This window comes from Muscardinus avellanarius (genome assembly GCF_963383645.1).
Source record: "Muscardinus avellanarius genome assembly, chromosome: 18".
Taxonomy (NCBI): Eukaryota; Metazoa; Chordata; class Mammalia; order Rodentia; family Gliridae; genus Muscardinus; species Muscardinus avellanarius.
The window spans coordinates 24,831,423-24,848,547 of record NC_137804.1 but is presented as its reverse complement, the minus strand read 5'-3'; the positions used below and the strand labels follow the sequence as shown (position 1 = coordinate 24,848,547).

The 17,125-nt window shown below is 37.3% G+C and overlaps 1 protein-coding gene across 23 annotated transcripts in view; it reads left to right on the top strand.

The window, feature by feature from the left end:
• SLMAP (sarcolemma associated protein) overlaps nt 1–17,125 on the top strand; it is a gene marked incomplete at both ends in the record, with an annotated part of 160,510 nt that overhangs the window by 94,144 nt on the left and 49,241 nt on the right. For 5 of the 23 annotated variants that reach the window (XM_080715187.1, XM_080715180.1, XM_080715169.1 and 2 more), the window contains 7 exons: nt 215–286; nt 1,792–1,932; nt 4,167–4,304; nt 5,767–5,935; nt 6,022–6,072; nt 6,526–6,576; nt 13,198–13,260. In XM_080715187.1, coding sequence (XP_080571313.1) covers nt 215–286; nt 1,792–1,932; nt 4,167–4,304; nt 5,767–5,935; nt 6,022–6,072; nt 6,526–6,576; nt 13,198–13,260 — 685 coding nt within the window. The remainder of the gene's footprint in view (nt 1–214; nt 287–1,791; nt 1,933–4,166; nt 4,305–5,766; nt 5,936–6,021; nt 6,073–6,525; nt 6,577–13,197; nt 13,261–17,125) is intronic. The other 18 variants (XM_080715190.1, XM_080715179.1, XM_080715191.1 and 15 more) reach the window with 6 other exon arrangements.

The following is a 17,125-nucleotide window of genomic DNA, read 5'->3' as shown; positions in this document are numbered from 1 at the left end:
ACTATTTCTTAAGTGTTAATTGAACTAAAAGTAAAATTTCGTAGTAAACAAAAGCAAGTCTGCTTCCTAAACAAAAAACAAGTGTTAAAAAGTTAACATTTACATTTGATGTTGGTCAGTTTTATAATTTCATTAATATTCCTGGCAGTAGAATCTTTTTGTTATATATATTTAAATACTCAGGTTTTATTTATATTTAATTTTTTTCCGACAGGCTTTAATAGATGAAGATAGACTCTTATCACGGTTAGAAGTTATGGGAAACCAATTACAGGCATGCTCCAAAGTAGGTATTTAATCTCAAGTACATAGAAAAGAATGCATGACTTCTTGCATAGTTTCATTTTGGGGGGTCATTTTGAGTATATACTAAAACTTTTATTTGTTTTCACCATCAAGTTTTTTGTCATTAGAAATTTCAAATGTACCTATAAATAAAAAGACTTGAATAATAAATGTCCATTTTACATCTCTCGTTTTTCTATTGAAGTTGATAATTCTTGAGGAAATTGGGTCATTTGCCGTCTAGCATTTTCTCAGTCTACACTGTTACTTGAACATTGTTCCGGCTCCCCCTCATCCCCTGTAAATTAGTAGTTTGTACAGGGATTTGATTTCGTTCCGGTGGGTTTTTCCATTTGTTTGTTTTGTCAATACTTCATAGATGTTACTGTATTCTTTCACCAGAAAGTAACATTTACCTTTCTTTGGGGATTTTATATGTCATTGATGATTCTTAACTAGATCAGTATTCCTTTAAAGGTTATGTGATTCTCTCATTGCTTCATTTATTTAGCTGGATTACTTTTATAAGAGAAGTCTTCCTTCATTAAATATTTGATTACCTTGAGGCAGGTTTTTATAGAAAAAAGCAGGATAAGTAATTTTCTCCCCATTTACCTGACTTTAAAATAATGATTTGGTTCCTTTTCATCCATCAAAGAATGAGCATGAAGTATTTTCTCCCCCACCTAGATTAAAAAAATATTTGATGTGTTTCAATCTATTATAATTGTTTTCCTTCTTAACACTCAAACTATCCCATTTTTAGTCTGAGTGAATGAACTTCTATTAATTAATTAATTAATTAATTTTGCGCTGTGGGGGATGGAGCCCAGTGACATTGTACCTCTGAGCTACACCCCCAGCCTTATTTTTTAGTCTTTTTATTTTTTTTTGAAATGGTCTCACTGAGTTGTGAAGGGGTTTGCTAAGTAGCTAAGGCTGTCTGCGAACTGTGATCCTCCCGTCTCAGCCTCCTGAATGCTAGGATTACAAGTGTGCGCCACCACGCCTAGCTAGCTTGGCTTTTTTGTATAGAACCCTAGTAGACTTCAATTGCTTCCTGCCGTCATACTGGATGATACTTTCCAGGAGTATCTCACACATTTCCTGCTCTTGATATGCAGTCTGCTTTTCCCCCTGGTGTTCGTACTACTTTTATTTTAACCATTGTTTTAAAATGTTTGGTGCTTTTGCAGGTAATTTATTATTTTTGCCCACAAATGTAAATATGGTGGTTTGCAGAGATATGACAAATATAAGTGTAATTAATTTTATATATTCGAAAGAAATTCTCAGTTGCCTTTGACTTCTTTTTCTAGTAGAAGCAGGAATTAATATTTTTGTGAAGGCATAATTTACTGGTGCAGTTTAAACATAACTTCAATTAATACAGAGTCAGTATCATTTGTGTTTGAGGTACCTTAACATAAAATATAAAGAGCATCATAATGTGTTTATTTTTAAAGAATAATTTTTTAAATTAACTATAAGTATCTTTTTTTCTAGAATCAAACAGAAGATAGTTTACGAAAGGAACTCATAGCATTGCAGGAGGACAAACACAACTATGAAACAACAGCCAAAGAGTCCCTGAGGCGGGTTCTTCAGGAGAAAATTGAAGTGGTTAGGAAACTTTCAGAAGTTGAGGTATTTCACTCTTAAAAATACTAAGTAGTAGTATGATTAAAAAAAAAAAAAACTGCAAGCATTCCAGAACACTATTATTATGTAGCTGGGAAATGTTTTTATCTGTCAAATGGAAAGGAGTAGATATGTTGGCTTTCATGAACAGAAATTGTAAACTGGGCTGGTGGCGCATGCTTGTGATCCCAGCATTTGGGAGGCTGAGATAGAAGGATTGTGGTTTGCCGACAGCCTCAGCTACTTGGTGAGGCCCTTTGCACTCAGTGAGACCTAGGCCTTGGGGAGGTGTAGATCAGAGGTAGAACGTCCCTGAGTTCAAGTTCAATCCTCAGTAACACACACACATGCACGTGGGAAAAAAAGATAAGAAAAGAAAGAAAAGAGCCAGGTATGGTGGTGCGCACTTGTAAGCCCAGCATTCGGGAGGCTGAGACAGGAGGATTGCAGTTCACGGACAGCCTCAGCTACTTAGTGAGGCCCTCTGCAACTCAGTGAGACCCTGTTTCAAAATAAAGAATAAAAAATAGGGCTGGGGTGTAGCTTGGAGGTAGAATACACCTGGGTTCTATCCCCAATACCACAAAACAAAACAGAATGTGTGGGTGTGGGTGTGGGTGTGTTACTGTGGATTGATTCCCTACCCCCGGGGGCATACTACCTCCAAAATACAACCCCAGGTTGTATTTTTGAAACAGGGTCTAGCCAAGTTGCTAAGAGTCTCGCTAAGTTGCTGAGACTGTCTTAGAACCTGTGTTCCTCCATGTACTGAGATTACAGGCATGTACCACTGCACCTGGCTCATGGACAGAAATTTTCATCATAACCATGTGAGTTCTGGTGCTTATGGTCCCAAGTCAGGGAATTCATCTGCTGGCAAAGATTTTCCTTTTTTTCTAGTCAAGGATGGTCACTATGAGGCTGAACTTATAACACAAGTTCCTACCTTGCCCGTGCTCCAGAGAGGGAAACTAACTGGATCTTACATTCGGAGATTCAAAGGGGAAAGTCTCCCAGTTCCTTTCTGGATCCTTTAGGAGCAATTAAAATGTGATTCTTAGGGCTGGGGGTATAAGTGGTAGAGAACTCTGAGTTTAAGGCCCAATACCAAAAGCAAAAGAAAAAAAAAATCTCACTGATTTACAATATGGGTCATTCCTTTAAATCATTGCAAAATCAACACAAATTATCTGGCCCTGGATTTGGTTAAAATGCCCATCTTAAATTAAATGTAAACATACCCTTAGCATCAGAATAGTTCCTTTTTTGTGTTTGTGCATGTATGTGAGTGGTACTGGGGATGGAACCCAGGAGCATTCTACCTCTAAGCTACACACTCTAGCCCTATTTTATTTTATTTTTTCAGTACTAGGGATGGAACCCAGGGGAATTCTACCTCTGAGCTATACCCTCAGCCCTATTTTTTATTTGTTATTTTGAAACAGGATCTCACTGAGTTGCCAAGGTCCTAAGTTGCTGAGGCTGTTCTTGAACCTATGATCCTCCTGTTTCAGCTTCCCAAGTACTGGTATTTCAAGCTTGTACCACACACCTGGCTTTCTTCTATCCCCTCCCTTTTTCTTCTCTGTGATACTAGAGATTGAACCCAAGGGCTTTCTACCTCTGAGTAAAACCCCCAACCCTACTTCATTGTTTATGTTGAAACAGAGTCTCACTAGGTTGCTGAAGGTCTTCCTAATTTGCTGCATTGTATTTGAACTGTGTCCCTCTTGTCTCAGCCTCAGCCCCTGAAGTACTGGGATTACAGTCTTGCACTACCACGCTTGGCCCAGAATAGTTTCTGTAATGGCTTCATCCCACTTTGCCTGATTCATTATCACTTGATTTATTTGACATGCATGGAAAGTTTCTAGCTATTGTCTCATTTTTATGTTAATTGCCTGCATATTATTAAACTTACTTTAAGAATTGAGAGGCTTAACATATTTTCAAGTCACACCTTTTGGCCTTTTAAAACTAAAATGATATAAAGGTGGCATCCACTTCCTGTCCTCCTCCTGACTTTTTTAAAATTCTTAGTTGTGTTTTCTGTTTTAATATACACCTGCAGAATATTTAAATCCTTATGTTATTTAGTTTGGCTTTATATAAAACCCAGAACAGGTGTTGATTTCGAATAGCCCGTTGAGTTATATTTCTTATAAATTTAATTTAGAAGGAATTCTAAATAATAAGTGTGTATTTATTCTAAATAAATTGCCTGTTGGCTTGAATTGCAGCGAAGTCTGAGCAATACTGAAGATGAATGTACCCACCTGAAAGAAATGAATGAACGGACTCAGGAAGAATTAAGAGAACTAGCCAATAAATATAATGGAGCTGTTAATGAGATTAAAGATTTATCTGATCAATTAAAGGTATGTATTTACTTAGTCGGCAAGTATGTTAAGCTAGTAGCCCCTAACACAGTCGGTAGCTTGAAAATTTGATATTGCTGAATAGTTGTTGATATAAAATTTGGTAATGTTTGAAATTTACGGTGAAAATAAAGTTCTGTTTTTCTCAACTTTTGTTATCACAGATAACTGAAACCTGTGAAAGCTGATATATTTCCTTAGGTGGACATACAATCAGTACCTCACAGTAGATGTCTTTTTGTATGTGCATGGTACTTAGATTAAACCTAAAGGCATTCTACCTCTGAGCTACATCTCTAACCTATTTTATTTTTGAAACAGGGTCTCGCTAAGTTGCTGAGGTTGGTCTGGAACCTGTAATTCTCCTGTCTCAGCCTCCTGAAGACACTGAAATTACAGATGTACGTTAATATGTCTGGCTCAGCATCTTTTAACATACAACAGAAAGTAGATGAAAATCAGCAAAACCTAAGATATTCAGATTTTTTTATTTTTTTGTTTTTGAGGTACTGGGTATTGAACCCAGGGGCATTTTACCTCCGAGCTACACTCCCAGCCCTATTTTTATCCTTCCTTCTTTCCTTCCTTCCTTCCTTCCTTCCTTCCTTCCTTCCTTCCTTCCTTCTTGTGGTACTGGGGTTCCTGGAAGCCCTTCTACCTCCGGGCTACACTCCCAGACCTATTTATATATTTTTTTATTTGGAAATAGGGTCTCCTAAGCCAGCGCGCGTGGCTGGCTTCAAACCTGCGCGATCCTCCTGTCTCTGCCTCCCAAGCGCGGGGATTACAAGCATGCGCCACCACGCCCAGCTATTTTATTGTATTTTATTTTTGGTGGTACTGGGAGTGGAACCCAGAGGCTTTCTACTTCCAGGCTATACTCCCAGACCTATTTTTATATTTTATTTGGAAACAGGGTCTCACTAAGTTGCTGAGAGCCTAAGTAGCTGAGCCTGGCTTCGAACCTGTGCGATCCTCCTGTTTCAGCCTCCCAAGTGCGGGGATTACTAGCGTGCTTTCATTCTTTATTTTAAACAGAGACTAAGTTACAGAAGGCCTCATTAAGTAGCTGAGGCTGTCCTCGATCCTGTGATCCTTCTGTCTCAGCCTCCAAAGTACTGGGATTACAAGCGTGTAGCACCGCGCCCAGCTTGAGTTTTTCACTTTAACCCTTTATTCCTGTGGGTATATTTGCTCCAAATTATTCTCTCTTAGGTGTTATGGAGTAATGAACTTAATGCAGATCACTTTTGACATCAAGCCTTTGTTTTTTCTTTGCTGTTTTAGAAAAACCAGCTTTAAGAGCCACCTTTAATCCCAGTAGAATCAACAAAACTTTTATATATACGTTCTATAATTTCCCCTACATTTCTTAGAAGTTGAAAAAGGCAGTCCTAACTGGCGTAGGCCTCTTAAAACAAGGTGAGATTTTACTAAATAACTGAATCTTTCTCTTCAATAGGTGGCAGAGGGAAAGCAAGAGGAAATCCAACAGAAGGGGCAAGCTGAAAAGAAAGAATTGCAGCATAAAATAGATGAAATGGAAGAAAAAGAACAGGAGCTCCAGGCAAAAATAGAAGCTTTGCAAGCTGATAATGATTTCACCAATGAAAGGCTAACAGCTTTACAAGGTAAGTTAGCTAATCAAGAAACTCATTTGATTTGATTTTTTTCTTTTTATCTGTGAAATATCTTTTTCTTGGACTTTTATTTACAGTACGGTTAGAACATCTTCAGGAGAAAACTCTTAAAGAATGCAACAGCTTAGGTAGGTGTCATCCAGATTTCTTATTTAAAGCTGAATTTTGACATTAAATTTTTTACTTTTACTGTCTCACATTAGGTACTTATTTTCTGTAAGGGAGTTTTACTATTAGGCATAAAATAGCTACACTGTTAGAAAATTTCCTTTTAAAATATGCTAAATTGCCACCAGTGGGCACCATTGTTTAGTCCTTGAGATAAATGAAATTTCTGCGTCTGAGATGTTCTACTTAAGTCTGTAAACAGTAGGATTCTTTTTTATTTTGAGGTTCATTGGAAGGGCACTAAGCCTGCACTAATAGAAAATGCCACATTGGACCCTTCTTATAAAAATAAAAATAGAGTGTTCTATACAATCTTAATGTAAGTAGAAATAAAAATGTCCCAGTTACACTTGAGACCAGTTTTAAAGTAATATTTTCTTTGATCAGGAAATGATATACTGTCTTAATCCTAGGGATACAAGTTGATGACTTCTTACCTAAAATAAATGGGAGCACAGAAAAAGGTAGTGTAAAAACCTTAAATATTTTTCTTTTATGATATTCATTCACTATTTAAGCAGGATAGGGAGTTGAGGGTTTTAAATGTTGGGAATGAAAAACAAACTGTTCACAGACCATTGAATTCTGTCTTTTAAAATCAGGCTTCTCTTTAGTTCCTAAGACTTATGCTGGGATCTATTATTAAATATCCCTTGTTATGGAAATTTTAACTACTCAAATAATAAGAAAATGGAAAAGTTAAGCATTATCTATGGCTTGCATAATAGAGCTCTTTTTCTCCCATTATATTTTTTCAGTGAGCTATACTACCATTTTTTTTTCACCAAGCTCTGCTCCAGGCCCCTGATTTAAATGTGTGAGTATATTTGAAAGCCCATTGAGCCTTTCAATGGTTCATAGAAACTACTTTCTTTTTTCATCTATTTCATTGGTCAAAGAGAATGGGGTCAGTCACTTCTGCCATCAGAAAACAATGTTTATTAGTTTTTGGTTCTGTGACCCCCTTCCTGGTTAGCATGGGTTCTCTCTCACTAAAAATTTAAAATCATGATATATTCTTTTTTCTGTTACTACGTGGAGTACTTTTTGCCCAGTGGTTTTATAATTCATTTGTCTTGAAGATCCCAGTTTACTTTGCCCCTTCCCTTTCATGCACCATTGAGTATCAGCTATGTGCTAGATCTGTCCCGGATACTTGGAGTACCAAAGGAATAAAACTGTTTTCTGTGTTTACTGGTCTTGTTAATTCTTTTTTTTTTTTTTTTTTAATGTATCAGGGGATATCTTTATAGTTCTTGGACAGCAACAAATTCAATAAATTTACTAAGTGGTTTGTCTTGATTTTGGTTGGTTTGCTTCCAATTAAGAACTGGCAAAATAGGCTCAGATTGTCATGTATATGTCAGCTGCAAGATCAAGACCTAATATTGCATATATAATTAATTTTGGAACTCTAAGAAAAAAATTCTTTAATCATTCCTATTTAGCTATTCTAAGTAAGTTTTATAAAATGCATTCATTTTTTAAAATTTCAATTTGATTAGGTTTTACTTTGAGAATTTTTAAAGGTGTGGTTTATATTCATTGCACCAAAATTACTAGTTACTGCTCATTAAATATATTTACAAGCTTAGCCAAGCGTGGTGGCGCACACTTGTAATCCCCATGCTTGGGAGACGGAGACAGGAGGATCGTGCAGGTTTGAAGCCAGCCTCCGCTGGCTTAAGAGACCCTGTTTCCAAATAAAATATAAAATAGGTCTGGGAGTATAGCCCGGAGGTAGAAGGCCCCTGGGTTCCATCCCCAGTACCACAAAAAGTATATATATTAATGTTTTTATAAGCTTAAGTAAAATGAGTTAATTCTCACTTTGAAAAATTTATTCTCTTTAAATGGCTTTATATTTTATTATTATTTAGCATATTTTTCTCTTTCTGGCATGTATGCTTTTTTTCATCAATCTTGACTTGAATATGTATTTGCTAATAGTGTTAGTATTAATTAACCCAACCTCAGAACCTTCTGTTTCTTAAGAGAATCTTTTTATATACACTAAACCATCTTTTTACTACTTAATCAAATTATCATGTAAAATTTTTGCCAGTTCTAATTGATTTAGAGTAATAGAACTATTTTTATATTGTAATTGTACACTCCTTAATTTAAGATTAAATAAGATATTTCAGGCACTTAAAAGTAATTCCTGTATATTTGGTTTTTTGCTCATTTGTTTGTTTGTTTGTTTAGCGATAGTGATAAGATTGAGTAGTGTTGAGAGTAAGTAGTATGGTATTTTAAAAGAAACTAAGTAAAATTTGAGTATACACAAAAACTTCCTTATATCAGATTAGTTTACAGAATAACTTTGAAATAATGGGTCACTTACTCCATTCTGAGTCACTTGTAATATAATAACAAACCAATTACCAAGTATTACGGTATTATCAAAATCCAGTCATAATATTTTATTAATTTTAACTAAAATTATTCTTTAAAAAACAAAAGGAACTCCAAGAATAGTAGTAATAATATTTTTAAATGTCTGGAGATGTTAAAATTAGTATTTCTTCCAGTGATCTCCATTTTTGAAATTAAGTATAATTGTCAAGAGCCCAGGCTTTGTGCTTTTATTATGTCTTGTTTAATAAATGTTATTTGACTGTAGGATAGTGCTTTCTAAAGAAATATAATGAAGCCAGGCATGGTGGCACTCACCTGTAATACCAGTACTTGGGAGGCTGAGATAGGAGAATCACAGGTTCAAGGACAGTCTCGGCAAGTAGTGAGATTCTCATCAGCCTAGCAAAAACCTGTTTCAAAATAAAAATAAAATAAGGCTGGGGCTGTAGTTCCAAGATAGAATGTCCCTGGGTTCAATACCCAGTACCAAAAAGAAAAAAGAAAAGAAAAAGAAAGAAAGAAGGAAAGAAGGAAGGAAGGAAGGAAGGAAGGAAGGAAGGAAGGAAGGAAGGAAGGAAAAAGAGAGAAGGAAGGAAGATAATGAGAGCCACATGTGTAATTTAAAACTTTCTGGTATTTATATTAAAAATATGAAAATAAGCCAGGCATGATAGGACATGCTTGTGATCTCATTACTTGGAAGGCTGAGACAGGAGAATCCCAGGTTCAAGGACAGCCTTAGCAAGTAGTTAGACTCTCATCGACCTAGCAAAACCCTGTTTCAAAATAAAAATAAAAATAATAGTACCCAAAAAACCCCCAAAACCCAAACATATATATAGGAAAAGAAAACATTGGTAAAACAAATTTCAGTAATATATTTTATTCAGCTCACAATATCCAAAATGTTATTTCAGCATGAAATTAATATTCAAAGATTATAGATGAAACATTCTGCCTTACACTTTTTTTTTACTAAGTAGTTAAAATGATTATATCTACTTATAGCATGTATCCCTTTGAACTAGCCACTAGTGAAGCCAGTACACATGGCTAAGGCAATAGTATCCAGTAGCATAGGTATAAAACATAAAAGTCCATTGAGAGCTCATGAGTAAGTGAAGTGCATTTTAGGTGGAGTCGTTCTCCATTTTACATTTCCATATTTGTCTTTTTCATATTTCTAAACCCTCTTTAGAATTACAGACATTCCTCTTACCTCTGACTCCATTTGGATGATCTCTGGCTTGTGTTTTTGTAGCTTTGGCAGAGCAAATCCCCAAAGGCTTGAGTTCAAGTAATAGAGCATTAAAAGAATAATCCCCAGGCATGGTGGCGCACGCTTGTAATCCTGGTACTTCGGAGGCTGAGACTTGAGGGTGCAGGATCAAAGCCAGCCTCGGCCACTTAGTGAGGCACTGTTTCACATAAAAAAATAAAGTAGGGCTGGGGTACAGCTCAGAGATAGAATGCTCTTGGTTCAGTCCCTAAGTATCAAACAAACAAATGTTGTAATTTAGTCTGTTGCAGTGGTACATTCTTATAATCCAAGTTTTGGGGAGACTGAGACAGAAAGATTGTAGGTTTGAGGACAGCTTCAGCAACGTGGTGAGAACCTAAGCAAATTAATGAGTCCCTGTTTCAAAATAAAAAATAAAAAGGGCTGGAGGTGAAGCCAGGCATGGTGACACATGCTTGTAACTTCGTTCTTGGCAGGCTGAGACAGGAGTATTGAAGGTTTGAGGACAGCCTCAGCAAATAGACTCTCATCAACCTAATGAGATCCTGTTTCAAAATAAAAATAAAAGATAATGCTGGGGGCGTAGCTCAGAGGTAGAATGCCCCTGACTCAATCCCTGGTGCCAAAAAAAGTCATAGTTCTTTACATACACTATCTGTAAGACATTTCTCTGTGTTTAGAAATGCTACATATGTATTTACCTGCTTATATTAACCTTAGGTTTTATCTAAACCAATATAGTAAACAATTACTGGATGTTAAAATCAGAATAGACAAAAAGGTGAATTTGCCGGACTTATAATCCCCGCGCTTGGGAGGTAGAGACAGGAGGATGGTACAGGTTCGAAGCCAGCCGTGCTGGCTTAAGAGACCCTGTTTCCAAATTTTAAAAAAGTATAAAATAGGTCTGGGAGTATAGCCCAGAGGTAGAAGGGTTTCCAGGAACCCCAGTACCACTACCACCCCCCCAAAAAAGGGTGAATTTTAGTTTGGTGAGTGATGGTGGGCTATCTTGCTTTAATAAATTTCTATAAAGTCCTGATAGGTCTGAATTTTAGTTTCAGATAAGTTTCATAATGTCCTTTAATTAGGTTAAAATTTGGTTCCAGTTTGTAATCCCAGCACTTGGGAGGCTGAGACAAAGAGGATCGCACAGGTTTGAAGCCAGCCTCAGTTACTTAGTGAGGTTCTCAGCAACTTAGTGAGAACCTGTTTCCAAATAAAATATAAAATAGGTCTGGGAGTATAGCTCACAGGAAGAAAGCCCCTGGATTCCATTCTCAGTACCAAAATAAAAGTTTCAATTGGGTTTTGGTAGCTAAGATGACGTTATGTAGTTTGAGTTTTGAAGGTGTCATAGCTTAGATAGAATTTATGAAAAACAACTTTTTATCTTGAAAGTTACTTTTCTTCTGAGGGGTTCTGTTTTTCTTCAGTTTGCTCCAGTTGGCATATTCTATTTATTTAAATTTCAAATTTCTATTGCACTTAGTGTTCTTTTAAGTAGGGCCATGTTATTTCTCTCTATTATATTCTGACTGTATTGTTCTCTCCAGAACATGAGGCATATCAATCTTTTTCTCATGTTGTTGTCTGTATTGATGGTGACTATACGACGGAGGCTCTGCGCACCGTGTAGGTAGATAAAGGATAGAGTTAGAAGGTGGCTGGAAGGAAGGGTGTTGAGAGGGCCCGCACCCTTCGGAGTCCCTCCTGCCAAGTGGACACGGTAGGGCAGGGTGGGCTGAGAGGTGAAGAGAAAGGGCTTTACCTAGACCACAAGGTGCTGGCTTAGGCGTCCTTTCCTCTGGTTTGGTGCTTTCACATCCTCCAGATAGTTATCAGATTGGAATGTGTTTTTAATACTTCAGCTGCTAAGATACAAATAGGTAATTTACAGTGCTATTCAGATGCAGAAGTTAACTCAGAATTAATATAAAAATTATTATAACAAAAAGACTGAAACTTACTAGGCCATAATTAGATTTTGATTCATATTCATTCATTCAACCACCCCCCCCTTCCTCTCTCTCCTGAGGATTGAACCCAGAGGCATTCTACCCCTGACCTACACCACAAGCCCATTTTATTTTATTCTGCGAGGTCTCACCAAGTTACTGAGGCTGGCTTTTAACTTTCGTTCCTCCTGGCAGCCTCCCACGTCTTGGGATTACAGGTGTGCACCGCCACACCTAGCACACGTGCTCTCGCTCTCTCGCACTCTTTCATAAAACCAAATTCTCTTTGACCTGAGCAAAACCATTTACAAAGCTCTTATTTTAAAATGTATATACATTGAATTAAATTATTTTGACAGACATAAACAGTGTAATATTTTAATAGCATATGAGGCATAGATGAAGAGGGACAGTTATTCATGAAAATGAAAATGTAAAACTTATAACTTTTACACCGGTTTCTTAAAAGTTATTAAGAGCTGGGCGTGATGGCGCATGCTTATAATCCCAGCATTTGGGAGGCTGAGATAGGAGGATCATGGTTTGTGGACAGCCTCAGCTACTTAGTAAGGTCATCTGCAACTTAATGAGACCTTGTTTCAAAATAAAGAATGAAAAATAGGGCTGAGTATGTGGCTCAGAAGTGGAATGCCCCTGGGTTCCATCCCCAGTACCACACACACACAAAGTTTATTAAGAATCTATTTTCCGGGCATGGTGGCACATGCTTGTAATCCCTGCGCTTGGGAGTGAGACCCTGTTTCCCAATTAAAAAAAAAAAAAAAAAAAAAAAATATATATATCTGGGAGTATAGCCCGGAGTTAGAAAGCCTCTAGAGGGATTCCATCCCCAGTACCACCAAAAAGAAAAGAATCTATTTTAATTTTCTAGTATTCTTAAACTTTTCACTTTTTGCCTCTTAACTAAGATGGAGAACTTTGAAGATGGTCTGTGAGAGCACATACACTTGAAAATTAATTTAGCAATAAAATGTTTTAAATTATTTAAGAGTATTTGATAAGTTCTCATGGGAAGAGCTATTATGTGCTGGGGATTGAACCAAGGCCCTGTGGATGCTAGGCAATCGTATCCCTACCCTTTTTTAAATTTTGTTTTGAGACATTGGGTCTTGCTAAGTTGCCCAAAATTGGCCTCCAACTTGTAATTCTCCTGCCTAGGCCTCCTAAGTAGTTGGAATTAGAGGAGAAAGGTGTATTTTAAAAGTAAGAGAAGCTTTTTTAAAACAATATATTTGGGGTTTTTTTTTTTTTTTTTTGTAGCTCATTGGATAAAAACTGCACCTTTAAAAACTAATCCTTCAGGGAACAAAGTAATGATTATATAATCAGTTTTCAGGCAGTTTAACTCCAAAGTATGCCTGCTTTTAGTATTAAAATATGTGTTCAACCTTTATTAGACCTACTCAGAGTTACCCTTGTTAATACATTTCAGTTTTCCTACTTTGCTGTTGGTTTTCAAGGACAGCAGTAAACTATATCCTTAAAGGTGTTTCTTTCTTTATTAGAGCACTTGCTTTCAAAGAGTGGCGAGGACTGCACTTTTATTCATCAATTCATAGAATGCCAGAGTGAGTACAGAGTATTTTTCACATTGATTTTAATGAAGTCAGGGACTAAAATGAAAAAGCGAGAGGAATAACGAGAATCTGGTGCCTTTGTTCCAGTAAGCGCGTGAAGAGCCATCTTCAGACAGCAGCAAATTCTTCATACTGTTGCTCTCTTTTGAGAAAAATATTCCTATTGCATTTGGCTTCACAAATGGAGCTGAGCATTTCACATTAGCCACACGCACACAAAAGAGAGAATTTCAAACTTGTTATTTAAAAATCATCACTGAACAGGAAGCAAAACAGAATGTCAAACACCTATTCTTTCTATGTGGATACTTATTGAAGAGATAGCAATGGGAGCCTCTTTTACTTGAGTTCTAGTTCTATCGCAGATTTTAATTTTGAAGTCCTTAAATAAATTTCTTAAATGAAACCATAAGGACAATGATCAGTTTGGGCACTGAATTCTGAAGATGGCCCTCAGGGTAGCAGGAACTCTGTATTTCTAGGGAAGGAATAGCAATACATTGTCTTATTGTCTTAATGTCTTCCCACCTTTGGGAGATACCTGAGACTATCTTTAAACATTATTTTAAAGATACGCTCGCTTTTGAGGTGATTTAGACCCATACAGAATTCTGAACAAAAATACTGTGACTTCTCTTTTACTTGAAAATCACATAGCTGCTCACATCTGTAGCAGTCAAAAGGTGGTGATATTCTCTTGGTCTTATTAATAACAGGTGAAAGTCCACATGTATAGTAAAGGATTATTGATGATGTGTGTATTTTCTCCTATCTGGTAAACACTCTCAAGCATCTTTTTCTTTTTCTTTTGTGGTACTGTGGGTGGAACCCAAGCCCTTTTTATTTTGAAATGGTCTTGCTATGTTGCTAAGGGTCTAAATTGCTGAGGTTGGTCTTAAACTTCCTGTCTAGGCTCCCAAGCACTGGGATTACAGGTGTACACAACCACGCCCAGCTTCTCAAGCGTGCTTCCTGCAGGTGCGCGATGCTCCCTCCCTCACCTTTCCCTCTCCCCTCCCCACCGCTGAAGTGAATAGTTTTCCAAATTTTTATGTGTATAATCCTTATTTTATGGGTGCAGGTGTATATGTGCTTCCCCCTACCTTCAACCTCAAGAGCACTTGAAGGTTGTAAGGGTCACACCTGGTAATCATAGCAGATACTAGTTCAGCATATCGAATGACTATGCTCCTTAAATATATTTAAGGAAATGTGGAATATCATGAAATATAATGGTTTTGGAAGAGTTTCAATTTTTGTCATGTTTGATACTAATAATATTAAATGTAAGTTTAATATTACTTTGAGGCAGTGTGTGTGTGTGTGTGTGTGTGTGTGTGTGTGTGTGTGTGTGTGTGTGTGATGGTATTGGGGGTGGAACCCAGTGGCATTCTACGTCCAAGGTGCACACTCAGCTTTATTACTTCTTTTATTTTGAAATAGGGTCTTACTAAGTTGCACAGGACTTCACTAAGTTGCAGAGGCTGGCTGTGAATCTTCAATCCTCCTGTCTCAGCCTTCCAGGTACTGTTTATTACAGGTGTGCACCACCATATCCAGCTGAGGCAATTTATTTAATAAAAAGGACATTTTTGTTCTTTCAAAATAATATTTGTAAAGCAAAGATTTAGTACATCTTCTGATTGTGAATTTAATCTTTTGATTATAAGTATAATCTCACATTTGTAGAAAAGTAGCACATTGATTTGGGACAAGAGAATTGGTATCCACTGAAACCAATAAAAGAGTATACATTTTAAAATATAAAGAAGAACAATATTAGCCAGGTGTGGTGGCGCACACTTGTAATCCCAGCATTCAGGAGGCAGAGACCAAAGGATCGCGGTTCGTGAACAGCCTCAGCTACTTAGCGAGGCTCTTCACAACTCAATGAGACCCTGTTTTAAAAATAAAGAATAAAAAATTAAGGCTGGGGGTGTCTCTCAGAGGTAAAATGCCCCTGGGTTCCATCCCCAGGACCACACACACAAAAAAAAGAAATATATTACACTTTTGTTACATGTAACCATTCTTTAGTAAATTCTTTTTATTTTGAACTTTTAGAATTTATATTTTGAGCAAAAAAAAAAAAACAAAAGAATTATCAAAAGAATGTTTTAAGCCGCCCGTGGTGGCGCGCGCTTATAATCCCCACACTTGGGAGACAGGAGGATCGTGCAGGTTCAAAGCCAGCCGCGCTGGCTTAAGAGACCCTGTTTCAAAAAAAAATATATATATATATATATAAATAGGTCTGGGAGTAGAGTCCAGAGGTAGAAGGGTTTCCAGGAACCCCAGTACCACCCAAAAAAAAAAGAATCTTTTATTAGAAGTCGTCCTCCTTTCACTTGTTTACTTGTTAATGACAAGTAAAAAAGCCGAGCGTGGTGGCACACACTTGTAATCCCAGCATTTGGGGGGCTGAGACAGGAGGATCCCAGTTTGCAGCCAGCCTCAGCTACTTAGTGAGGACCTCCACAACTCAGTGAGACCCTGTTTCAAAATAAAGACTAAAAAATAGGGAGAGAGACAAGTAAAAGGCTGAGCCTAGTAGCACATGCTTGTAATCCCAGTACTTAAAGGCTGAAATAGGAGGCTCTTAGTTTCAAGGACAGTCTCAGCAAATAGTGAGAATCTCATCCACCTAGTGAGACCTTTCCAAATAAAAATAAAATAAGGCTAGGGTTGAAGCTCAGAGGTAGAATGCCCTGGGATTTAATCCCCAGTGCCAAATAAATAAATAAATAAATAAATAAATAAATAAAATAAATGTTACTAGTCTTTATTCTTACCATTTGCTTACCAAAAAGAAAACTAAAAACTACTTTTTAACCTCTAATTTATTATTCAATATTTAAAGTAATTTATAAGCCAGGTGTAGTAGCACATGCCTGTAATCCCAGTAATTGGGAGGCTAAGTCAAGAGGATTACAGGTTTGAGGCCAGCCTCGGCATCTTAGTGAGATCCTGTTTGAAAATAAAATACTGAAAGGAGTGGGTGTTCACTCTCCATTACCAAAAAACCCAAAACAAAACAAAAACCCGTAAGTGATGATGCAGAAGCTATGTAAATTACAGTAAATCCTCTCAGTGAGAATATTAGGCAGCTAGTGAAATTGTGTTTATGTGGGGTATGTAATTGCCTGGGGAGATGCTAAACATGTATATAGAAGGGGTAGTCAGAATGTCAGACCCCATGCTTGTATAGCACGGGTGGACCAAAGATCAGAAAGAGCAAAACACGAGCATATCCAGGCATCTGCACGCAGCGGTTCTGAGTGCAGATGGTGACGCTGTAGACTGAACGCAGCCAGGGAGAATCCAGTTTTTGGAATCTCTTTTCTGGGTTTCGGCTAGCAAATAGCGACAGATTCGATATTTAAAATCTTACTTGTATCTCAAAGTTTCCAAAATTGGTTTAGTTCCTTTTATCTGGACAGCCAGACTTGGGCTAATGATGTTTACTTTTGCTTGATTTGTTCTCAGAAGGGACATTGCATTTTATGACAAGCTGCCAGTGTAGAAATTGTGTTAATGGGTATTATCACAAGTTAGATTCAGCAAACGTCTTACTAAGTGAATTTATTCTAAGCACTTTTTTTTTTTTTTTGGTGGTACTGGGGATGGAACCCCAGGGGCCTTCTACATCTGGGCTACACTTCCAGACCTATTTTATGTTTTTATTTGGAAACAGGGTCTCACTAAGGAGCTGAGAGCCTCACTAAGTAGCTAAGGCTGGCTTCAAGCCCGTGGGATCCTCCTGTCTCCGCCTCCAGCCTCCAAAGTACTGAGATTATAAGCATGAGCCACCATGCCCGGCCTTTTTTTTTTTTTTTTTTGGTGCGACTGGGGTTCC